Source organism: Arachis hypogaea, chromosome 3, assembly GCF_003086295.3.
Source record: "Arachis hypogaea cultivar Tifrunner chromosome 3, arahy.Tifrunner.gnm2.J5K5, whole genome shotgun sequence".
NCBI lineage: Eukaryota > Viridiplantae > Streptophyta > Magnoliopsida > Fabales > Fabaceae > Arachis > Arachis hypogaea.
The window spans coordinates 4,330,129-4,355,250 of NC_092038.1; the positions used below are offsets into that span (position 1 = coordinate 4,330,129).

The following is a 25,122-nucleotide window of genomic DNA, read 5'->3' on the forward strand; positions in this document are numbered from 1 at the left end:
TAGCTACATGTGGAGAATCTAAAGAGGAGCATAGCTTAAAGAAGAGATTGGAAACGTCGGTGGAAAAGGAGGAATGCTACTTTGTGTTAGAACAATTGGAGGAACCTATGACCATTGAAGAAAAGGAATAAGTGGTTGAAGACTTAGGAGATGCGGAACTTCCATGGGAACCTAGAGTTATAGAAAACCCCTCCAAGAAGATTGAAGTTGATGTTGAGGAGGAATGTGCACAACCTCCAAGGCATATTCTATATGAAGACTTGGAGAGAATGAAGCAAGAATTGAGTTCCCTTGGTGATGAAGATCATGCATCCAATCTTCTTGGCGAAGAATCCTTTGAATTTGAAGAACATTCTCCCAATGAATTTGAAAGTGATATGGAGGTAGATTTCTCTCGTCCTCCCATTTATGACTTGAGTGATGGAGAAGAGTTAGATGAAGTTGATGAACAAAGGATTGAGAATGAAGAAGTTTATGAGGAGGTGGAGGCAATCAAGGATGAAAACAAGGGAGTAGAGCTTGCAAGCACATTGGAGATACCTCTCCCCAAGCCACCACCATCCATTCTCTCATTCAAGTGGGTAAATTCCTTATACTCAAGCTTTATTATCCCCATTGAATATGGTTTGCTTGAAACGGATGGTCAACTTAGATATATTTGTGGCTTTAAGAGTAAAAAGGAGATGGTTAGTGGTTGGAAGCATCATTCTAGGTTCACTATGGTCACATGTCCAAAGCTTGATAGCAAAGATTGGTGTATAACTAGAGTACATGGGTCTAGAAGGATGTTTGGTCACTTTGTTGAGAATTCACCTTGCTCACCACCCACATGGATTAATGATAATCAACTTGGAGATGGGTGTGAAGACAAAATATGGGATCCGGGAACACATGAGGATCAACATTGGGAGCCCATGGTTTGTGAAGAACTCCATCAAAGCTTGGAGATATTAATCTTGAATGATGGAGCTTATTGGAAGTCCAAGCATTGGTGGAAGTTCCAAGATGAGTACAAGCACAAGCCACCTTGAGAGAAGCTCCCCATAAGTCCAACTTAAGGACAATAAACAAAAGTGCTAGGTGGGAGACGACCCACCATGGTAACTTCTTTTCATTTTCTCTTTTGTAAATATTTGGTAGAATTAGTCTAATTTCATGATTTGTTTAGTTAGTTGAGTATATTTGGTAGTTTAATATGTTAAATAAGGTTTTATGGTGTTTTGGTAGCTGTTTGGAGGTTTGGAATGCTTAGATTGGTGTAAAAACATAGAAAAATTTTGAAAAACAGAGCACCATCCACGTGTACACGCACTGCGTGCGTACGCGTGCATAAAGCGTTTTGGACCATCCACGCGAGCGCGCCATGCACGCGTACGCGTGGATTGAGAAGTTCCACCTTCCATACCTTGACCCGAGAGTTAGGCCTGCACTGTGCGGAAATTGGGCCTGAGGCACAAACCTATTTGCGCGCTTGCGCACATGATGCGTACGCGCCACTCTCGAAATAAGCCATCGACGCGCGCGCGCCATGCGTGCGTGCGCGTGGATGCCCTTTCTTCCATCCATTTCTTTTCTTTTCCTCTTTCCATTTCTTTTCCTTCTCCTTTCTTCTTCCCTCCTCCAATCCCTCATTCAACACTTCCAAACACCATGGATAACCATTTATTTTAGTTGGTTAATTAGTTAGTTTTCATTTTATTTTCTCTCTTTTCATTATAAGTGTTGGATTATTGACTTTGTTTACTACACCTTGTTGCCTCTTATTGCCTAAATGCTATTTTAGCATGAATGCTTTTAGATCATCTTTGTTGGATTCTATGATTGAGGTTATATTTTGCTACTTGGTTTTGAGTTTTTCATGCTTATCTTTTGAAAAATACCAAGTGATGAGAATTGCCTTCGAGCTTGTAACTCTTCTTGAATTACATGATTTGGCCACCATGTGATTTGAGCCTTATTTTGTGATTAGGCAACCTCTTGATGATGGATGATGTTGTGCATTTACCTTAATGCATGGTATTTCATGATCATATGCATCCCTATGTGTTTGACTTGAATGCTTTCATGCTTCTTTAATGCTTGTCTTACCTTACAAGTTCACTTAGAGCATCTCAAGCATACTAGAATGAGTAAAGTGTATGCTTCTTTTGTGACATAGCTTTTATGCTAATGTGTGTTCTAAACCGCGCAATTTAGAATTCATACACCTACTTGTCATCAATGTCACGCTAATTCACTCACTCATTTCTAGTGATTTACCTCATTCCAACAATGTATGCTTCCTTGCTTTTATATCTTCTCCTCTTACGGTGTTATATTTTTGTCTTTCATGATGAATGCACCACAAGCAATAACGGAAGCAAAACTAAGAACACGTAGCAACCCGGAGAGTCGCCGTACCCCCTTGCTCATCTTTGAGTGCACCGAGGACGGTGCAAACTTTTAAGTGTGGGGAGGTCGTCCGACCGGTCGACAATTTTGGGTGACAAATTTCTAATCCCAACACTTTTGCATTTTATTTTAAGATTTTAGGATTTTTGTTGCATTTTCTTATTTTTTGCATATATATACACAATAAGCTTAGTCAAAATAATGAAAATTTTCAAGATTTCTATGTATAGGGCACCTCAATTGATTTGAGTGAAAACTCTTCATAGAACTTGCTTGAATTATATATCTTGTGGATCATGTTTTTAAGCTAAGAACACAAGCAAATGAGTTTTGAGCCTAATGGTGTGGTTACATCTTATAACCACTTATTTTCCTTCTTGTGTGCATTATTCTCTTTCTATGAATGTAATCTTTGATTTGTTTGATTCTTTATGTCCATTATTTTGTGTATTCATGCATTTATATGATTGAGGCCATCATTTCATTTAGCTCACTTACCCAAAAAGCCTTACCTTTTATCTTCCATTGTTAGCCAAATTTGAGCCTACGATTAACCCACTTTGTTCTTAATTTTAGCACATTACAAGCCTAAAGCGAAAAACAATACAAGTCCTTAATTTGGATCTTTGATTAGCTTAGGCTAGAGTGTGTGAATATCATTCAAGTGTGGGAACCTTGGGACATTGGGTGAATAAAAGGGTAATTTTGTATTGTTATTGAAAATATTGGAAATTGGATACATACTCATGTATTGATCAAATGTAAAACCTTATGCATTGAGATTCTTGTATATAGAAAGAAAAAAAATGAGAAAAACAAAAGAAAAAAAAAGAAAAAAAATAGTATGGAAAAGAAAAAAAATATAGAAAAAGAAAGAAAAAGAAGAAAAAGAAAGAAATAAAAAGGGGACAAAATGCCCCAAAGCAAAAGTGAAGCTCAATAAAGATCAATGCATAAGTGTTGTGAAATGAAAAGAAAATGCATGAGTATGTGAAAAAGTGAAGAATGGATAGTTAGGTTAGAACTTAATTGTATAGGATGTCATAGGCTAGGTGGGAAGTTTAAGCTTATCAAAGATTCAAATTTCAAACTCACTTAACCAAATATGCATCATACCTTGACCCTAGCCCCAATACAACCTAAAGAAAAGACCTCATGATACTTGTATGCATGCATGAAATATATGTCGATTGTTAGAAGAAAAACAAATCTTAGAAAGCATGATTAGGAGAGAATTGAGTGAATCAACCCTAAACACTTGAGTGAATAGAGTGCAAATACATCCGGTGAGGGTTTGATGCTCAATTACATGTTTCCACCAATGATCATCTCCTTTCATGCAAGTTTGTAAAAATATTTAATAGCTCAATTCAATTGTGGTTTGGCATGGTTGTTAATACCTTTTGCCCTTGTGCTTATATATGCTTCTTGGGAATTAATTTATTTTGACCAAGCAATTGCATTCATGTAGATAGTTGCATATAGGTAGATTGCATTTAGTTAGTTTTCATTGAATAAATGTTGATCCCTTTGCTTTCTCTTGGTTTAAGCATGAGGACATGCTTGGTTTAAGTGTGGGGAGGTTGACAAACCCCAATTTGACGGTTTATCTTGTGCTTAATTTAGGGGATTTTATAACCTTTTACCCATATTTATTCAATGGAATAGCATGGTTTTATAACTTCTCCCTTCAATTGTGCTTAAGAGTGAAAACATACTTTTTAGGTCTTAAAATGAATAAATTTAATTCACCTTGATTCCATTAGATGCCTTGATATGTTTGTTAAGTGATTTAAGGTTTAGGAGGCAAAGATTGGATCAAGGGAATGAAGAAAGAAGCATGAAAAGTTGGAGAACTCATGAAGAAATGAAAGAACCGGAAAGCTGTCAAGCCGACCTCTTCGCACTTAAATGACCATAACTTGAGCTACAGAGGTCCAAATGATGCGGTTTCAGTTGGGTTAGAAAGCTAACATCCGGGGCTTCGAAACGATATAAGATTTGCCATCGTTACTATACATATAAGGACGCGTACGCGCCCTGTACGCGCACGCGCCGTTGGTGCACGTGATCACTTCATGCAAACTCGTGGCTAGCGAATTTACAAGCCTTGTGGGTCCAATCCAACTCATTTCTAATGCTATTTAACCCAAGGAGTGAAGAGGGAAACACATGTTAGTTACCATTAGTTTAGTTTTAGCATAGTTAAGTTTTAGATGTAGTTTCTAGAGAGAGAAGCTCTCACTTCTCTCTAGAATTAGGATTAGGATTAGGATTAGTTCTTAGATCTAGGTTTTAATCTTTGCTTTCTTCTACTTCTATCTTCTCAATTCCTTGTTGTTACATTCCTTCTTCTTCCATTCTTTTATTATAATTTCCTTTATGTTGTTCTTATGCTTTGTTGTAGATCTACTATTGTTCCTTCCATTTTCTTTCAATTCAATAAGAGGTAATTCATAATAATTGTTCTTCTTTACTTTTCTATTGTTGATCTCTTGCCTTTGTAGTTAGATCTCTCTTTAATTCTTGCAATTTATGTTGTTTACTTTTATTGCCTTTTATGTGTTTGTTGAAATGCCTCTTTTAGTTTTAGTATAGATTTTGTTCCTCTTGGCCTAGGTAGAGTAATTAGTGACACTTGAGTTATCTAATTCCTTTGTTGATTGGTATTGGAGAGATTGCTAATTGGTTTGGAGTGCACTAAAGCTAGTCTTTCCTTGGGAGTTGGCTAGGACTTGTGGCTCAAGTCAATTCATCCACTTGACTTTCCTTTATTTAGTAAGGGTTAACTAAGTGGTAGCAATGAACAATTCTCATCGCAATTGAGGAAGATAACTAGGATAGGACTTCTAGTTCTCATATCCTACCAAGAGCTTTGTTAGTTGTTAGTTTATTTCTTTGCCATTTACTTTTCATGCTTCTTATCCAAAACCCCAAAATAACTCACAACCAATAACAAGACACTCTATTGTAATTCCTAGGGAGAACGACCCGAGGTTCAATACTTCGGTTTATAAATTTAGGGGTTTGTTTTAGTGACAAACAACTTTTTGTATGAAAGGATTATTGCTTGGTTTAGAAACTATACTTGCAACGAGAATTCATTTGTGAAATTCTATACCATCAAAAATCCAATCGTCATGGACCTATCACTAACTCGTCAAACCAGCCCATTTTCAACAACCTTACGCCCTTCCAATATGCTATGCCACCCCCACGAAGGTACTGCTCTAATATCTGCATTCATTATAGATCTGTATCAAAAATATTTACCTTTAAGGAACCTAGATATGAGTGAATGAGTGATTGTGGTTGAGAGACAACTTTTCAACATTGTTTTGCTAGCAGCACCAAACTCTGAACCCCTAGATCCTTAAAACCTAGTCCACCTTTCAATTTCGGTCTTGTCATAGTATCCCAATTAACTCGTACCATTTTTTGCTCTATACCTTTTTGACCCCACTAAAATTAGGAGAGTATGTTGTGAATCTCTCTAATTAAAGTGACAGGAAGATGGAAACATGATAATGAATAAATTAAGATAGCCTCTCCTACAATTTTGATTAGAACATGTCTACCTACGGAGGAGAAAAGTTTCCTTTTTCACCTTTGAACTCAATTCCTCACCTTGTCCTTAATTTCTCCGAAGGTGGCCTTTTTTAATTTTTGGACTGTAGATGGAAGACCCAAATATTTATCCTGTGTACCAATACGAGCAATTTTCAATTTTCGAGCCAGTAGTAATTGAGCAGTAGGAGGAGTATTATTACTAAAGAATAGAGTGATTTATGCAAATTAATTTTTTGGCCATTGAACCCCTCATATGACTGAAGAAGACTTCTAATATGTTCACAACTGTGTTTTGACGCTTTGTAAAAAAGGATTGAGTCATCCGCAAATAATAAATTATTAACAGTATGACATCTTCAATTGATATGAATACCTTCAATGAGACCATTTTGCTCTGTCATATTTAGCAAAAAGGATCATCTTTCTGCACAGAAAAAAAAAGATAGGGAGGTAGAGGATCTCCTTGACGGATATCTCTATTTGGTTTAAAAAACCAAAAGGTTGTCCTTCAACAACGACATAGTAAGAAACTGTAGTCACCACCTCCTATATCCAACCAATCCACCTAGATTCAAATCTCAGTTTCTCCAAAATAAACCAAAGAAAATGTCACTCAACACGATCATAGGCTTTGCTCGTATCCAATTTAATAGCCCTTTCAGTCGATATGTCCCTCTTCTTTGTCTTTAGATAGTGCATACATTCATGAGCGACTAGAACATTGTCTGAAACCAATCTACCCTTAATAAAGGCACTCTGATTAGGGCTGATTACTGAAGTCATTAATTTCTATAGCTGATGGACTAGTATTTTAGAAATAATCTTATACACAACTGAAAAAAGGCTGATGGGTCTAACCTGTGTCATATCCTTTGCATAAGAAATTTTGGGAATGAGACAGATTTGTGTATAGTTGAAGCTCTTGAATAGTCTATCATTGACAAAAAACTGCAAACAGTCTTAAAAACATCTTCTCCTACTAAACTCCAATAGAATTGAAACGCTCTGGGGTGAATACTAAAGACCGCACGTTTTACCTCATCAAAATTGACCGATCTAGTTAAATTTCTATTCATGGTTGCTGAAACTTTGGTTTCAAAATCTTCGAATGCATGTGTTGAATTAGCTTGGTCAATCGATTTGAAGATATCCTTGAAGTATCTTTCAGCTACTTGTGCAATTTTCTCACCGGTGATAGCATATGTACTATCATTCTTTTCCAGTTTCTAATAAATTTTATTTTTTCGGATTCTGGATTGGAATGATTGGTGAAAAAATTTGTATTTTTGTTCCCTTCTTTTAGCCACTTTACACAAAAAATTTTCTTCTAGTACCTTTTCTTCCTAAAGTAAACACCCTCAAGTTTATGACTTCAATTTGTTCTCTCCCTATAATATCCTCCTCTCTGAAAAATTCAAACTGAAATGTGAATTCATCAATGTCCTTCTTTGAATTAAATTTGTTCTGTTGCTGCCATTGAATAATACGGTGCCTACAATGCTTTAATTTTTGAGCTAAAACAAACATTGTTTAGCCATCCACCCATTTCTTTCCAATTTCAGTCATAATTACTCGAATTTCTACTAAATCACACCACACCTTTCGTGAAACTTAAACTTTCATTTAGATTTTTTTATGGCCAGATTTGTATCAAGGAGGATTGGTCGCGTGATCTGAACCATTTTCTACAAGTCGAGACCGCGAGGCATCCAAGTCCTGCTTGATCTGATCCTGCTCTCGTTGCTTATTAATCTATGTGAACTTTCTTCCAATCATATCCAAGTCCTTTAGTCTACCACCATTAATAAAATTCACACATTCATAAATAGATAAAGATTTTAATCTTTCTTTCTCATCGAAGCTCACTATAGTATTAAAACCACCCAAAAAGGTCGTATAAAATAAGAAAATTTTGTGTATTAGGTATAGCGAATCATATAAGCTATTTAGATGTACTCCAACTATAAATTTTTTTTTTAAAATTCTTTTTCAGCAAAAATCTCAACTGCGGTGTCCTCCTTTTATTGTTAAAGCCAATTTACTAGTGCAAAACAGAAAATTAATTAGATTTGCTTAGTTTTAGAAAGAAAAACAGCGAACTGAAAAGAAACGAACGATACCTCACACGAGTGCTGAGTTCTTGATGCTTCAATTTCAAAGCCATTGCCACAGCATTGGCAAATGTGTTGAAAACGTGTGATACATTTGCGTGGTGTCTTACTCCAAAACATCTTTTGTCCGTGAATTTTACCTTTAGATTGTAAGCACGTTCATGAGCATCAGACATTGATTTTTAAAATCGTGGGAGAATCAATCAGAATTCAAAAAATACAAGAGAGAATGTATTTTAAATGGCTATGAAATGGGATAAGAATTCTATTTTAAAAAAAAATCCAAACAAAATAATTTAAAAGAGTACGTACTCCTCCTACTTCATTCTATATATTACTGTTGTTAATTATAAGAAGGTATATTTAAGTATGTATTTAATCGATATATTGTGAAAAAATAAATACTATTACCTCTCTTAATTAAAGAATAAAAATGAAACACTAAAAAATTATAATAATATTCAATAAATATATTCAATATTCTACTATTGCGTATTTAAAAGACTAAAGAATTTATTATTTAATAGACATACAATATTAGAATTTTTTTTTTATCAATAACCCATTATATATGTGTCACTTTAATTTTAATGTGCACATTTAATACTAAAAATAGTTAAAAATTAAAAAAAATATTAAAACAATTCTTTATCATTTGTTTAAAAGATAAAATATTTTTTTTATAATTTAACAATTTTTAATTAATTCTCAACCATTTAAATAATTAACTTAGCAGTCATTATTATTCTAAATGAATCCTTGATATATTAATAAATTACTATTTATATTGTCGTTTAAATAAGTTATTTTAATGATCGATAACTACTAAATTAAAAATAGTTAGAAATGAAAAAGAGTATTTACTTAAAAAATATATTTTTGAAAACAAAGGTGGACATGTGGCTAGCAATTGGTTTAAGAATTTGTCCATTTACTTTAATTTTATTCTTTATAATTTATATCTTTTATTTTTCAATTAGTTTATTATTATCTCATCACTTTTCCCATCTCCTATTGATTTAGAAAAGGCAATAGCCCAGGAGAACAAATTAAAATATCTATAATTAAGCAACCAATAAACATTTATCAACTCCATGCAAGAGCACTTTAATTTGTTTGAGGTTAAAAAAAAGTTAATATGGTCAAGTTTTTATTCTAACATGCTAAAGGAAATACAATTATGCATAGTTAGGTGTACTCTTTTTTCCAAGCTTATATTAATTGTGCACTAATAATAATAATAATAATAATAATAATAATAATAATTAATCCGTTAGTCATAACTCAGTTTAAAAAAAACCTATGAATTCAAAATGCAAACAAAATTAAATAACCACGTGCCAATTTAAATTAACACAATTTTTTTGGTAAATCTCTTTAAACACACACAAACGAGTTATTAAGATGCAGTTATCAGATAATTAACTAAAACTGTTTAAACAGTTTCAAAAATGCCAATAATAATCAACAAAAACAACAATTTTATAAATACAATAAGATTTAATAAAAAGAGATACGTCATTCATTTTGAATATTATTTTTATTATTTTATTCATTTTTTAATTTAAGAACCGATGCATAATTCATTCACTCCAAAAAAAAAAAAAAGAGTTCAAGCGTTAAACAAGACGAACTATATCTTAAAATCGGCTGTTTATGTAGGAACAATAATAATAATAATCTCCTAGCTAGCTAGAACCACATGAAAGAATTAGACCAATAATATTGATAAGTTGGATATATGAAGGGAATCAAATACATATTTAAGGTTTATCTCCATATTAAAGTTATTGAGATCGGAAAAAATAAAATAAAATAAAACTCAGCTTCCTCGAGTGAGACAATATAATACGTTTCCAATTTATAATTTATAATCTAGCAATAGAAGATAACAATTTTCATTATAAAAATGCTCTGTATTGGTGGTGCACGTGGAATCATCATATCAGTCAAATTATTTATTAAATCTATAAATATTAAATTATATATTTTTTATGTTTAAAATTTTTATAAATATAAATGTAAAATGTTGATTAAATACTGAATAAAAATAATTTATAAATATAGATATAAATTATTTATTGTTGGTCATGTAGCATAATTCAAATAATATTATTTATTAAATCCGTAAGTATCAACCCGCAACAATATAAAGTACAATTTAACGCACCAAAGCACTCAATGCTTTAATGTACAAAGAGGGCACTATGATTTCATTTTTATTCAATTAAAGCTAAGGGAATTGATTAATTAATTAAGCAGAAGGTTTCATCTCAGATTTGATGGCACCAACAAGCTGATCATAAGCTTCACTCCATGCTTCCTTCATGGCTGGTGACCACATTTCAGGCACTGCTTCTTTTATTGTTTCCAACAGTGCAAACTTTGTCACCTTTTCAAACATAAAATGCATATAACAGAGTCTTAGTAAATATGAGATGAGCAATGATGTTATTACATTCAAAGTTATGTTATTTACCTCAAAATGTGCATCTACAACACCAACTCTGAAATGGGTAGCACCCATTTTTTTCAAGTTTGATTCTCTCACGGTCACTTTTCCAGCCTTTCGCAGTTGAACTGCTGATTCACACGTCTGCAATAACACAAAACATTAGAAGATGTAGTGACCTATTGGACATTATTTGTTCTTGGATTCAAATGGTGGCAAAAGTCAAAGCAGGGAGCTTGCAAATTAAACTTATTACCATAACAAATACAGTCACGGCATGTGTCTTGAGCTTGGGATTCTGCTCCAAAGGAACTTTTGAGTCTTTCAAGAATGAAAACAGTTTCTGAGCTGATGGAGAAATCTCAAATATCCTACAAAAAGTTTGGTCAATTCATTAATAAATTTAACTTTAATATACTGTCAAGTGTTTTTCTCTATTAACTATGTAAATGGTCGTAAAAAAGAATGACTATAATTGAATAACATTGTAAAATATTTTACCGTGTATCAAAATTAAACTTATAGTTGAGTAATACATGTTGTAAATAATAAGAATTTGAAGAGGCTGAAGGAGTTATCAAATGACTTACTTAAGGAAAAACTTGAAACCAAGTTCAGCAGAATTCTTCTTCATAGCATTCCATGACTTGACCACAAGAGCTTCTTGCTCTTCAGTGAATGCTGTTGCCTCCAGGGTGCTCATGATTCTCTAGTAGTTAAGAGTTTTGTGAAAGGTTATGGAAGTGATTGAGGGGAACCTTTGATGTTGAAGCTTGTTGGTTTGGTAAAGTTTATATATAGTGTAACTTGGAGAAGAAGTTGGCTCTTCATTGCAATGGGGAGCCATTCCAGTATAGTTGGGTTAATTGGCATGCTTTGTTGGTCAGATATGATTGTTCAGTTAATTCTTTTGTTGTTCTTATCTGATAAAGAAAAGTACTAAAGTAGCATTACTAGGGGCACAGAAAACTAGGTGCTGTAGTTGTTATTGTTATAGTGTATGCAGCCCCAACTTACAAGAGAAACAAGACATGGTTTTGAATGAACCATTGTATTGTGCCCATTTGCAATCAAAACTTTGGAAATTTGTACTTCTCTTCTTGCGTAAGCAATGACCCATGAAACTGGTCAAATTTGATTGCATGTTAGTTGTTTTTTATTGAATTTTCAATTAAAATATATGATTTCATGTGACAAGTTGACCTAGTCTTATAAGGCTTAAATTTTACTGATGATTAAGGTGAGTGAGTCAGTATTTATTTTCTTACTGAGAAATGGAAACCAATATCAATCATTTGCATACAAAAAGGTTAGATGTGATCATAGATGAGATATATACATAATTTTATTTTAAAAAATTCACTCCAAATGCAAATAAAGCTAAGGAGGCAGAAAGAACAAAAGTTAGAGTGAAGGGGTGTCCCAGCAAAGCAGGAAAAGAGAGTAGAAAACACATGACAGCTGTAGAGGATCAATGAAGTTGGTACTTGGTAGATATTACTTTAGGTGGATACTACAATGAAGATGGCAAAATATCTTCTCATGAAGATGCTTTGGTTAAAAGTGTGGTTTATTTATTTAGCCACACTTTAAACAAAAACAACACTTTTATAAATATCAAAATCTAACCATACAATCCATCATCCAAAGGTCAAAAAGAAATATACTCATATGAAGACAATTATGCCATCTTCATTGTAGTATCCACCATTACTTTATGGTGAGTTCTCCGGTGCCTTTGTTATGGTGCCTAAATTGTCTAACTTCCCTTTTAAAGTAAAAAATAAAATATTTAAAATAAAAAATAAATCATATAAAATTTATTAAATATAATTTATTTACCTCTTTTAGTAACTTAGGTACAAAGTGATAGACACCATAGCATTCACCTTACTTTATAAGCCACTTGAGCCACTAAACATCTTTGATGAACTAATTTATGCTAGCATTTCAGAAATACAACTTCTGTGTCCACAACATTCTTCAATTAAGTCCCTAACTCAGTCATAACTTTTAATATAAAGGGGACTAGAGCAAGCATTTTTCCTGGCCAAGAGTCATCTCTCACAAGTCAAACTAAGATGGAAGACAGAACTATCTCAATTCTAACCAGCTGTGATCACTTAGGAATTTGTGTTCTATCGGTTTTGTCAATTGTAAGCAAAATGTGTCATGTATGCAACTGAAGCATCACTACTGATGAGCTCAACACCATCAAACAATTGAGATAAACAAAAATTTCTCACAACCAAAAGAAAAGAAAGAAAGAAAGAGCCAACTTTGATTAACTTCATTTACCTAAATTCAACTACCATAAACCATGACATCACTAGCCAACTTTGATTAACTTCATAATTTTTTTTTTATTTTGATGAAGTTGCATATCCACAAGAAACAGAAACAAAAGACAGAGGGACAAGTGATGTGGTTAACCACATCCATAGTTTATATCAGGTGTTGAAGCAACAGCCGAAAATGGAATTTCCACTCTCTCTTTCACAAGACATCGAGCTTCCCCATTTTCCGTCACCAAAATTCTACCAGGCGGACACTGAGTAATTGATCTATGCTTCACATTCTGGGCAGCAGATCTTTCATTCTCATCTTCTGTTCTTTGACGCCGGTCTTGTACATTGAATCGGACGCCTAACTTCCCCAGATTAGGCCCAAAGCCAGACACACTTAATATTGATACCACTCCAGCAACTGTAAGCATTGTTTTGGCTGCAGAAGTTATGAAATATCCCAACCCTTTTCTTAAACTTTTATCTTCATTTGCAGCACGATTTTGCTCCTTATCACCTAGGCTGTTTTTTGCCTCAATCATTGGATCGAGTGTGATTAATCCATTGCGACCGGACTTATTCACAGAAGGGATTTGCGACAGATACTCCTTGTCCAGAGACATGGAATATGGGGGGCGGCTTGGATACGGAGGGAGTAGCAGATCATTATTGGTTTCGACAGTTTCGCTAGCAAAAATGGAAGCTTCATGTATCACATCCAATTCCTTACCCTTGTACTCCTTCAGCTTATCGATTAACACCTTACGACTGCTCTCAATGTCAGCCAAGGCAGTTTCTCTTTCATATCGCTGCTGTTGTTGTAGAACCTGGAAATTGAACACAAAAATTAAGATTCCCAAACATTTTATCAACCATACATAGAACACTTTTCCCAGAGAATAGGACAACCAACAAAATCTTACATAAACATAACCACCAAGACTAAAGCAATATCAAGATTATAAGTCAAACATACCAATAAGCTTCAACAATAATCTACATAGCACCTTATGAAAAAACTTCCAAACTAGAGTGTAAACCTAGAATAATAAACTTGAATCTTGAAACTCAATTTCTAAACTCGATTAGGGTACCTAAACTGGTAAACTTGTATAACTGGTATAGCTACCTTTAATCTTACAAACTGTAGTTAGCAGCATTGTAACAAATTCAAAATCTCAAACTTCCTCAGACAATTAAAAAGAATAACAAAAAAGGAAACTTTATCCAAAGAAAGAAACAAAGATAACCCATGTTTCTAATAAATGAACCATGACTCCCTTACAACTAGTAACCACAACTGAAAAACCCCAAATCAGAAACCCTATTGAAAAATATTCGATTTTTAACAGAAGAGTTTTGTGGGGTAACCTGCAAGGAAGCAAGCTGGGTCTCCAAGGTTTCGAGAGCATCGCAAATTTTGAGAAGCCTATCAGTAGCTTCGTCATCATCGTCGTCGGCGGCGGAAGGTGACGGGCCATTGAGAGTGGGAGGCGCGTGGTTAGATGTGGTGGCGGTGGCGGTGGCGGTGTGGATGCAATTGCTAATCTTCAATCTGAGTTCTGTAGCTCTGGCAAACACTAACCCTATTCCCTCTTCTTCCATTTCTATTTTCTCTCTCTCTCTCTCTCTTTCTTTGAGTTGTGGCTGTGACAGTGTGACCTAAGTTTCAATCAAAGGGGAGAAAAAAGAAAAGTGCCAAAAATACTCTCTTTCCTCTGTTCTTGTGTCGCTGTCTGAGTGGCAAGATTGTGAATTGTGAAGATCACACTCTTCACTCGCCCAATTTGCCTTGGCTTCATAACAGTCATACAATTTGGAAACAGAATCCAACTTTTCCCTTTTCTCAAAATTCTCCCAAAGACAAAATATTAATTCCAATATCTTTCTTTTTTACCAAGAGGTAATATTTATGAAAGTAATTGTTGAATTTTTGCCCCAAAAAATTAGCTTTACAGTAAATAATATTTGTAGGCATTGGAAAGATTCATGGTAAAATTTAAGTATTTCCATTAATAAATAATAACAACAATAATAATTAATTAATACAAGGAATAGTGCATTAAATGATGATATATGAAGGTTAGAAGGATGGGAAAGCTTATGGTGAAATTTTATCAAGGAAAAGTTAGTCATAAGCAAAAACCAAAGGTGTGAAATTCCAATGCAGATTGTTGGGCAATGAGGCATTTGAGAGTGAGAGATGCTCTGGTGTACCATGATCATGTCCTTGCTATAAAATCTGGTTTGGCATCAAGCATTTTTACTTGTAATCAACTCATTCACAGGTACTCGAACCATGGCTTTGTTCAAGAGGCACAGAAAGTGTTCGATGGAATGCATCAACGAAATGAATTCTCTTGGAATGCCATTATTATGGCCTACATAAAAGCACACAATTTGCCTCGAGCACGATCACTTTTCGATTCTGCCTCCCACAAGGACTTGGTTGCTTACAATTCCATGTTGTCGGCTTATGTCGGCGCTGATGGTTATGAAACCGAGGCACTTGATTTCTTTGCTGCAATGCAATCTGCGCGCGACACGGTTGGGATTGATGAGATCACTTTGACAACCATGCTTAACTTGACTGCCAAGCTAGGCATGGGGTACCATGGGAAGCAAATACATTCATACATGGTGAAAACTGCAAATGATTCAAGCAAGTTTGCAACAAGCTCTCTTATTGACATGTACTCTAAATGTGGTTCTTTTCACGAAGCATGCAACGTGTTTAGTGGTTGTGATGGGATGGTGGATTTGGTTTCAAAGAATGCAATGATTGCAGCTTGTTGTAGGGAACGAGAGATGGACATGGCTTTGAATTTGTTTTGGAAAAATCATGAATTAAATAACATTGTATCCTGGAATACGTTGCTTGTAGGATATGCTCAGAATGGCTATATGGAGAAGGCACTTGCCTTGTTTGCCGAGATGATTGAAAATGGTATCGGCTGCGATGAACACACTTTGGCTAGTGTTTTGAGTACCTGCTCTGGTTTAAAGTGCTTGAAATTAGGCAACTGTGTTCATGCTTGGGTGTTGAGAAATGGTTGCATTTCAAATCAATTTATTAGCAGTGGCATTGTTGATCTCTACTGTAGGTGTGGGAATATTAGATATGCGGAGTTAGTCTATGCAGGAATTGGGATTGAGAATCCATTTGCAGTTTCTTCATTGATTACATGCTACTCATCTCAAGGTAACATGATAGAAGCTCAAAGGCTCTTCAATTCACTTACAGAAAGAAGTTATGTTGCCTGGACAGCTTTATTTTCAGGTTATGTCAAATCACAACAATGCGAGGCAGTCTTCAAACTCTTCAGAGAGTATATATCTACAAAAGCTCTAGTTCCTCAAGCGATGATCATTATTCGCGTGCTTGGCGCATGTACAATGCAAGCAGCCCTTAGTTTGGGAAGGCAGATTCATGCTTACATCTTGAGAATGAAATTCCTCATGGATGAGAAATTGCTGGGTGCTTTGGTTGATATGTACTCAAAATGTGGGAATATTATGCATGCTGAAAAAATCTTTAGACTAGTTAACAATAGCAACAGAGATGCAATCTCGTATAATATTATGATAGCTGGTTATGCTCACCATGGGCTTGAAAATAAAGCTATTCAGCTTTTTGAGGAGATGTCGAAGAAAAGTGTCAAGCCTGATGCAATTACTTTTGTTGCACTCCTTTCGGCTTGTCGGCATCGGGGATTAGTAGAACTAGGAGAAAATATTTTCATTTCCATGGAAGAAGAGTACAATGTAGTGCCTGATAATTACCACTATGCATGTATTGTTGATATGTATGGAAGGGCTAATCAACTAGAAAAGGCAGTAGAATTTATTAGGAAGATCCCTATACAGATAGATGCTACAATCTGGGGTGCATTTCTTAATGTTTGTCAAATGAGCAACAATACAGACCTTGTCAAACAGGCAGAAGAGAAACTGTTAAAGATTGATGTCGATAATGGGTCTCGGTATGTGCAATTGGCCAATCTTTATGCTGCCAAAGGGAAATGGGATGAGAAGGGAAGAATAAGAGAGAAAATGAGAGAAAAAGAGGCTAAGAAGGTTGCTGGTTGCAGTTGGATATATGTGGCAGATGGTATTCATGTATTCACTTCTGGTGATGCATCTCATACAAAAGGAGATGCAATATATGCAACTTGATTGTGCTTGAATGTAAATTTGTATTTACCATTCACAGAACTAGTAGCTAAAATATTATTTTGGAAGTCTATTTTCCAACAGAAGATTTGTCAAACTCGGTAATATTGTAGAGGGCATAATTTTCCATTTTGTGATCATATGATCACATTTCAATGCGGCACGGTTGGAGAAACCATTGCATAAATGAATTTATTATACAGTCTTTACACGTATATGCATCTCAATTCATTGCCAATATCATCTTTACTGCATATTGTCCAAGGTATTTTAAGAAAAATCATTTTATTCTGTGACAGGAAATCTTTGCAACTATGTAAACAGCAACATAGAATCATATGTTAGCAAAATGATTTAAAGTTTGACCGTCAAAGGAGCATGCAAACTTTTATGGAGACAGATATGTCAGAGTTTATTACTTTTGGATTGGAGCTTTTGTACACTTAGCTTTTGTCAAGGCAATTATTCATGACAAAAAGGTGGTGCCCAACAGCTCATATTTGATTACTTAAGGATCAGGAAGATGGATTAATGCTTAGTGCTTATGAAATTTTGTGATTTTGTTATTTGTATCATAGTAAGATCATAGAAATTTTAGGAGTAAATGAAATTATTTTTCAACAATTCTCCATACCTTCTTATGCTACTTGACCCAAAAGCTACAAAATTTTGCATTAGTATTTCTGGATGGCAATACAGATTTCTACTGAGTAGACATTCAAAAGAAAAAAACTGAATTTGCGATTGATCCTGCAGCCATAGCAGATGTTGAGGTAAAGAATATACATCCATAAATTTGGAGAAAAAAAAGGTCAATTCAACAATAGTATAATAGTCCAGGCTTCCATAGTTTTCAGATTGTAGCTTGCTATCCAATGTAAGATCATTCTCTGCTACAATCCCTTCCCTTGAAGTGTTGCCATTTAACTCAATATCCTCATAGACCCAAAGGCAAATTATTATTCACCAATTATGCAGAGTGGCAGACACATTTCCTTCTTGCACATTACACCTGTGAGATTACTAACCTAGTTCCTTTGACAACAGATAATGGAAAGTGAAGTTATGAGGGGCTAATTCAATGCCTTTCCAGCTTGTTCTAGACTGAAACTCCCTAATGCTTTTCCTCTGAGAATCAGGTAAATAAGGCTTAACCATCTCCATCAAATCAAATGCTCCCAGACCTGAACTCTTTGCAAAAGACTCGACTATTTTCGGGACTACTATTTTCTGTTCCTTGGTTATGCTGGTAGTGGACAGAATGTATTCTTCTTTTGCAGATTCTAGCTCCTCAAGGACTCTCTTCGGTGTGTACACATGTAGCTGCCAAAATAACAACCAAGCCCAGATGAGATTCTAAGATGTCTTGTAGCTACATAAATGCAAGAATATGTTTTAAAATATACCCATGACAATGGTACTAATTATGTTTTCTTGAGTTATCATGTGAAGTGGGAAATAAGACCAAACATCAAGGTTTATGTTTATACTAGTTAAACAACTGCAACTAATACAGAAAGATCAGAAGTATACCGCAGGATCAGAATGGCTTCCCGAGCAAAGCGCAAATATTAACAAAGGTTCTGGACGACGTATGGCGAATCCTTTTCTTGCATCTCTAACCTTGGATTTTGTCTTTGATGGAAACCACAGCCGCAGCCACTGTTTAAAGAAAAAATAAAGTTAATTTCTGTGGTAAGATAACAATAACAGGTCTCTAGTCTCTACAAAAACTAGTTTTCTTGCTAACATGAAATAAGAATACAGGTTCCAAGTACAAGTTTCCAAAATTTTTAGATTTACTTGTCCTGGACGAGGCAATCTGCACCCTAAAATGAAGTCTTGTATCTGGTCTAAGCTTATAGTATAACCCCCAATGTTATATGCAGCCTGAAATATTCACTAGCTTATGTTAGTGAGCATTAAAACTGAGTCAAATCCTTGCAGTGTTATGAGTGAACATCATACCTTAAGTACTGTAGACATTCTTTTAACATTATTGGCTGAAACTCCATATACTAATAAGGCCTGTGGAGAACAATGAAGCATAGGGTAAGATTTGGTTTAAGGGCTCAATACCATGCACTAATTAAAGCAGATTACATATGTAGAAATTTTACATGCATTGCTAATGCATTGTGCACATTAATCCAAAAGGCTAGGTTCTCTTCATGCCTCAGGTTTCTAGGATTAACTTCGTCCAGCCGAGAAACAAGTGACCTGCAAGAGATTATAATGTCAGGTTTTTTACATTTATACTAGTTTTGCTTCTTTAGCTTTCATGGTAAAGCTTTTAAGTTTTAATGCATTGTTTCTGGGTGAAAACATGAATTTGAATTAAAGGATAAGCACTATAAGATGGCTCACCTGAATCTCCGTAGCATGTATTCAATCTCTTTTAGTTTCTGATCATCTGTACATAGTTGCTGAATCCTTACCATTGAACAGTAAGGTTCACTAAATTCTTTTGATCCTTTGACATGGAAAGGGTTAGTGGAGTTCAAATTGAAGGAGGAACGCTTCTTCCACTGCGATCCCAACTTACTACTCTGGCTCTCTGAAGAAAGTTCATAACCAGATGATGAAAATGAAATAGAGGATGAAACATTTTTAAGACCAAGAGAAGATGGCTCTGAAAGTTCACAATATATGGCGGATATGCACTTAATCATCTCTTCAGAAAGCCAATTCGGCGTCTCTGGAACATTATCAACATAGAAATTCCCCAGATGCTCTCCCAGGCTGGTTGAACTGGATTTAGCACACTGAGCTTGCTGTGGAAACAAAATGTTGAAGGCACATATTATAAACAGTTGCATATGAAAATACAACTACTAGTATACTTTTATTTATCAAACTTACTTCTAGCATGGATAATGGCAGAGAATGGTAATTGTCTAGAGTTTTGCTCTTAATGTGCTCAGGAGAAGCTTCAACTAAGCATACCGATCGCTGAGATAGTTCTGAGTGACATCGATGAACGCTAGAGCCTAAAACGGTATCAGGTACCAGCTGGTTGTAATATTCCTTGACCTCACAGTTAGTTGAATTATTATTACTGGGTGAAATGTTACTATATTGCATAACTGTAGCTTCCTTTTCTGAGGTAGCACCTTCAACAGTTCCTCTTTCAATGTCAGAAGCTGTTTCCAATCTTCTTTCCTTGGTTGATAGAGTTGTAATTTGTTGATCAAATCTTCTCCTATACAAAGATAGCAAGTGTTGTTCCAAATACACAACTTCTAATTCCAATATTCCAATCTCCTTAATCAGTTCTTTGGCAGCCTATAAGATAAATACAATTCATAGTCAGAAACAAGACCAAACAAATTTCAATCCATTTAGAGAGTTAAAAAAAAAATGTACCTTAGGTATTGAATTTTCTAATGTAGCATCCTGTGAATAAGGTAGGTAACATGCTTTCTCTAATGCACGCCTTATCACAAATTGTTGCTGCAATCGTTTTTGAAGCTGCAGAATCTTCAGAAATGCACAAAAAGATAATGAATATATATAGAAAAAAGACACATCATTCTTTGACTCAAATCTAAATAATATTTTTACCTCTTGAGTCAAAGAACTTTGAAGATCCATATTATGGTATTGCCTCTTCTTGGATTCAATGCTTTGCTTGAGTTCTCCCAGTTCCTTTTCATGATAAAAAAGAAAGAAAACTTCCATAACTGACAGTCATTATTCTAAGATGCTCATAAAGATTTTTAAAGAGACAAAAAGAGAGATACCATTTTAGGGTGATAAGAAGGTTGAATGATGTTATCTACTTGTTCTTCTTCCATGGCTCTATTTTTCATTGGCTCACTGCCACATGGTATCAAAAAGTCAACAAGAGCAAGTTTAGACAAAGAAACATTATTAAAATTAACACTGCTGAAGATCACTGCAGAACTAATTCAAAGTTCAAACAAGTTGTTCATTGGGCCAGGTTTGGCATGCAGATAAAAACAATAATAGTACCTTCATTTCTAAAACTAACTGCTGATTATATTATATATATGTCTTAAGCCACATGACATCCAATATAAGAAACTATATACTGTCAGATTAATTTAGCATCATGTTCCTAAGAAACAGAAAGATTCTATAATTTAATTGACATCTTTTTAGTTTTTTACACTATTTCTCTAAAGACTAATTTATTACTGATAATTTATTATTGTTGGAAACTCAAGTGCAGTCAACTTCACGTGAAGTTGATAATGGAGAGCCATTAGATGATTTAATTAATTTAACTAAATTTTTATCTAACGACTCCCAACTATTAACTTCACGTGAAGTCGACTGCACTTGAATTTTTGTATTTATTATTAGTCATTTATTTATACAGACAATTGAACTAACTACTTATCCAACCAGCTTTTAAGTTATAACTTAAGAAGATATAAAAGATAAAATATCATTTTAGTCCCCTAACTTTTTTTATTTCCAAAAAAACCCTAATTTTTGGACGAATTTAAATTAAATAAAAAGAGAAAATGAAATGCACCGTTTAACCTCTAAACCCTAACTCATCTTTCCGTTTTGCAAATCCCTCTTTCTCAATTTCATGAAAGAAACCCTAACAATCCCAATTTCCATGGCAAGGTTCACATCCTTCTCATGGAGACCCTCAATCACAATCCCAATCCCAATCCCAATCCCAGTAGCAGGCCCCCTCTTTCGTCGCCGCAAGCAATTTTTCTCTGTCAAACCTCAATTTCTTCTCTCTCCGAAACCACAACGACTCCTGGTATTTGCAGCGAACAACGAGAAGAAGGAAGAGGAGAATAACGAAGCCGTGAGGGAAGTGGAAGACAAAGAAGAACAAAAACCCAGTGGTTCCAATGGAGAAGAAGAAGATGACAAGAAGAATTTCAGCAAAGAAAGAAGAACAATTTTCAGTTTGAGTTGGAATTCCCTTTTTGACCCTGACCCAGACAACGTGGTTGCGCTTGGGTTGACCGGGATTCTGACATGGGCGAGTGTTCAAGTTCTCTGGCAGCTGTTGTTCATCTCCTTCGCCATTCTTGTCGCTGCAATCAAGTACTCTTTCATTGCTGCTCTTCTTCTCTTCATTCTCATCACTCTTCTCTAAATTTACCTGCTTTAATTTGTTCTTTGATCCTATCATGTTCATATGCTACAGAGAATTAATTAATTAATTAATTAATTGTGTATAGTTAATATTGATCTTGTTGTTAATGAAGAGTAGATTAATTGATCATTTCCACCATTGATATTTTACTAGGTAGGGTAGAGTAAGGTGAAATTTTTGTCTTTTAATTCTGTAATTATTATTTTTGTTTAGTAAATTCCTCCAATAATTGACCTTTCTTAACGAAACGATCATGTTAAAATTTGTTGTAATGCTAAGGACTAGAACAGTACCAATGATTCAGAAATTAATGTGCTGGAAGACAGAAAATATGTGTCATTAGAGTAAAGGATGCAACTTACTGAAAAAAGAAAGAACGGGAAATTCTTCAATGTTAATTTTCTATTTAAAAAAAAACAAAGAAAGTTAAAAATGAAAAATAATAACCTGATGGAGCGCTTGTGAGTGGAAACTGAAACAGTTGTTGTTGTTGTGGTGTTCATGAAGCTGAATTGCTTGAAACCAGAATGGTGCCACTTTATGTTGTGATGCATGTTTTTGGCGTCAGAATTTGGCATAAAAACCAATCAATGAATGCACCAAAACAACATTAAATGCTGCAGATACAAGGGACCAGATATTGACAAAGTATCATAACAGTGACAATGTGACATTGTCAAAATGGAAGATACCTCCAAACAACATTAATTCAAAGCATAGCTTTTGCTTACAACCAGCAGAGTCATGGAATGAGACTTCTCACAAGACTACTTCTTGAAAAGCTGAAACCAACTTTGGTGCTTATAAAATACCATATGGGATCTTAATTATTTATATGTCAAACACAGAAATTCACTTGTCCCTTAAGAAGCAAATGGTGTCTTCAACCATAATTCTTAGAGGAAGACATTACAGGGGTATATTTGTGATGTCTGCTTTATCAATCTATGAATATATATGAAGCTCATAATATATAAGGCAAACACTCACATGAAGACAATTTTACATGAAAGTCGTTAAATAATTCAACATATTTGACTAATACTGTTATCTTGTAAAGATATACAATATACAAGATAACTTTACGTGAATAGAATAGTTACTAGTATATAAATAACATAGGAAAAATTTTAAGTGTACTGAAAACACCGGTGTTTCAATTATTTTAACTGTTGATTTTTCAATTAATATATATTATATATATTTTTTAAAATTTAAATTAACGGTTAAAACAATTGGAATATCGGTGTTCCCGGTATACTTAAAACTCTTCCATTGTATTATTATTATTTTCTTTGGTATTTTGACTAGTGACATGAATGCTAACCCACCCCTTTTGAAGACTTTTTTTTTTTTGTCAAAGTTATGCCTTTTTCATTCCAATTAAAAGAAAACATTGGGATTACAAAAGAAAGAAATGACAAGAAACAAGAAGGCTAATAAACTGAGATTGAGATACATTCATGGCTTAGATTAGATTGTGCTATCAACAACAATCATGGAAATATATCACATGCATGTTTTAAAAGGGATATACCTACTTTATTTGAAGCTTTTATGCTGGTTACTAGCTTTTTTATTAAAAGAAGCAAATCAGTAGTTTTTGGATTTCTTTTTATCTTTTGTTACAATGTTTTTGAAAGAAGAGAGAGCATTGACCATTTGATTAGTAGAAAGCGACAAAAAAGAGTGTGGTGACTAATATGATAGTTTCTTGTTGGAGAATGCATTTACATAATCATGGAGTCCCACTCGTGCAACCTGGTTTCTTCTCTTTTTATTGCCATTCAAGGATCAAACTCCCATGTAATGCCACTTCACAACTCATCATTTGCTCCATCCCTTAGATTATGGTTAATTATGGTAGAGGATCGATTTAGTAAAGTTTTGATTTAAATTTTTTAAAGTATAAATATTTTATTTTGTATTTGTATTTTTTATCTTTGAAAAATTAAGTGTTTTTGAGAAACATTTATGAAGACATTTTTCAACCTTAACTTGTCTTTTAAAGTTAAAAAATCTAATATAATTTATGTATTGATGAATACTGAAGTATAATAAGACACTTAAATAATAATAGTTATAACTTGGCAAGTTTTAATTTGACTTTATATTAAAGTATAATAAGGCTCTTGATTGTTAATTATTTATATAAAAACAAAGTTTACCTACTAATTAGACTACTAGAACCTTTATCCTCCTACTACAATGGGAGGTGAAACCGTTGGCTTAATAACTTTACCACCTACTCTTAACCGGTTCGCATGGAAAGCTCACTACTCAGGCCAGTAAGCTAAGGCAGCAATAATTATTATTAGTTACTAATTTTGGCTAAAGATTTAAAATGATAAATAAACAAAAGAGTAATGCTTTTAAAGTGTTCTTCAAATTCGTTAACAACAAAAATACTCTCAATATTTTACAAGCATGACCAAAAGATCTTAATATTTGTATTCTTAAATCAAGTATTGCATATTCGGATTTCGTCTTGTGTATACGGTAACTCATTGGTCCAAAACAAATTTTAATAGAGCTCAAATTTGCAAAGAATTAATTCTTGACTTGTTGGGTTGGAGAATACCGCAAAAAAAAACCATTTGTATTCTTAAAATTTGGTTTTTTTTACGTTTTTTAAACTTTTTTGTTAATGACAAAACATATTTAAAAACTGAAAAAGATTTATAGATTGAACTTTTGTCCAATTTTTTACATGCTCAAACGGTTTGTCAAATACAAAAATCGTCTCTATTTATAAAAAAAATACTTTTAATCATTTTTATCGCATTTTAAATGTATTTTTATCGTGTTAACAAATTTAAAAGATATTGTTATCAATTTTATAATTCAGATACATATTTAATAGTTTACTCTAAACAAAAATAAAAAGGATGTTCATAATTATAAAAATTTATGGTTTATTTTACAAGTATCTCAAGATAAATAAAAAGAATTTATTATGGTACCATCTTTTTTATATAAGAGAATTGGCACAGAGAAAAAAAATTAAGTCAGTTTTATTTTCAAATAGAAATATTCTTTCTTTTCTTT

The 25,122-nt window shown here is 34.0% G+C and overlaps 4 protein-coding genes and 1 non-coding gene across 5 annotated transcripts; 2 read left to right on the plus strand and 3 right to left on the minus strand.

Annotated features, from left to right (window-relative positions):
• Positions 1-10,170: 10,170 nt before the first annotated feature.
• LOC112788935 (anaerobic nitrite reductase MHB1) lies at positions 10,171-11,648 on the minus strand. The gene is made up of 4 exons (XM_025830616.3): positions 11,115-11,648; positions 10,781-10,895; positions 10,552-10,668; positions 10,171-10,464 (listed from the first exon to the last, which is right to left on the minus strand). Exons 1-4 carry the CDS (start codon positions 11,225-11,227, stop codon positions 10,327-10,329), a joined length of 483 nt encoding a protein of 160 aa, XP_025686401.1. The 5' UTR covers positions 11,228-11,648; the 3' UTR covers positions 10,171-10,326.
• Positions 11,649-12,783: 1,135 nt separating this feature from the next.
• Positions 12,784-14,414, minus strand: LOC112788932 (plastid division protein PDV2). The gene is made up of 2 exons (XM_025830613.3): positions 14,181-14,414; positions 12,784-13,636 (listed from the first exon to the last, which is right to left on the minus strand). The coding sequence occupies exons 1-2, from the start codon at positions 14,412-14,414 to the stop codon at positions 12,953-12,955; spliced, it is 918 nt and encodes a 305-aa protein (XP_025686398.1). The 3' UTR covers positions 12,784-12,952.
• A 258-nt stretch (positions 14,415-14,672) lies between these two features.
• On the plus strand, positions 14,673-17,157 carry LOC112788930 (putative pentatricopeptide repeat-containing protein At3g18840). Its single transcript, XM_025830611.3, has one exon. It carries the CDS (start codon positions 14,991-14,993, stop codon positions 16,983-16,985), a length of 1,995 nt encoding a protein of 664 aa, XP_025686396.1. The 5' UTR covers positions 14,673-14,990; the 3' UTR covers positions 16,986-17,157.
• A 472-nt stretch (positions 17,158-17,629) lies between these two features.
• On the minus strand, positions 17,630-22,699 carry LOC112788931 (uncharacterized). Its single transcript, XM_025830612.3, has 11 exons — positions 22,522-22,699; positions 20,726-20,801; positions 20,547-20,630; positions 20,349-20,462; positions 19,845-20,267; positions 19,350-19,756; positions 19,103-19,202; positions 18,951-19,010; positions 18,786-18,872; positions 18,516-18,644; positions 17,630-18,305 (listed from the first exon to the last, which is right to left on the minus strand). Exons 1-11 carry the CDS (start codon positions 22,650-22,652, stop codon positions 18,006-18,008), a joined length of 1,911 nt encoding a protein of 636 aa, XP_025686397.1. The 5' UTR covers positions 22,653-22,699; the 3' UTR covers positions 17,630-18,005.
• LOC112788933 (uncharacterized) lies at positions 21,483-23,116 on the plus strand. The gene is made up of 2 exons (XR_011876786.1): positions 21,483-22,022; positions 22,582-23,116. It is a non-coding gene; the product is annotated as an uncharacterized protein (transcript).
• The last annotated feature ends 2,006 nt before the right edge of the window (positions 23,117-25,122 follow it).

Excerpts from the sequence above, each read along its gene's own strand:
- LOC112788931 (XM_025830612.3), bottom strand. The coding sequence starts at position 22,652 with ATGCCAAATTCTGACGCCAAAAACATGCATCACAACATAAAGTGGCAC. Across the intron at positions 20,802-22,521 it reads ACTCACAAGCGCTCCATCAG|TGAGCCAATGAAAAATAGAG; the intron begins GTTATTATTTTT and ends ACCATGTGGCAG. Across the intron at positions 19,757-19,844 it reads TGCCATTATCCATGCTAGAA|CAAGCTCAGTGTGCTAAATC; the intron begins GTAAGTTTGATA and ends TTGTTTCCACAG.
- LOC112788930 (XM_025830611.3), top strand. The coding sequence starts at position 14,991 with ATGAGGCATTTGAGAGTGAGAGATGCTCTGGTGTACCATGATCATGTC.
- LOC112788935 (XM_025830616.3), bottom strand. The coding sequence starts at position 11,227 with ATGAGCACCCTGGAGGCAACAGCATTCACTGAAGAGCAAGAAGCTCTT. Across the intron at positions 10,896-11,114 it reads GGTTTCAAGTTTTTCCTTAA|GATATTTGAGATTTCTCCAT; the intron begins GTAAGTCATTTG and ends AACTTTTTGTAG. Across the intron at positions 10,669-10,780 it reads CCGTGACTGTATTTGTTATG|ACGTGTGAATCAGCAGTTCA; the intron begins GTAATAAGTTTA and ends GTGTTATTGCAG.
- LOC112788932 (XM_025830613.3), bottom strand. The coding sequence starts at position 14,414 with ATGGAAGAAGAGGGAATAGGGTTAGTGTTTGCCAGAGCTACAGAACTC. Across the intron at positions 13,637-14,180 it reads CCCAGCTTGCTTCCTTGCAG|GTTCTACAACAACAGCAGCG; the intron begins GTTACCCCACAA and ends TTCAATTTCCAG.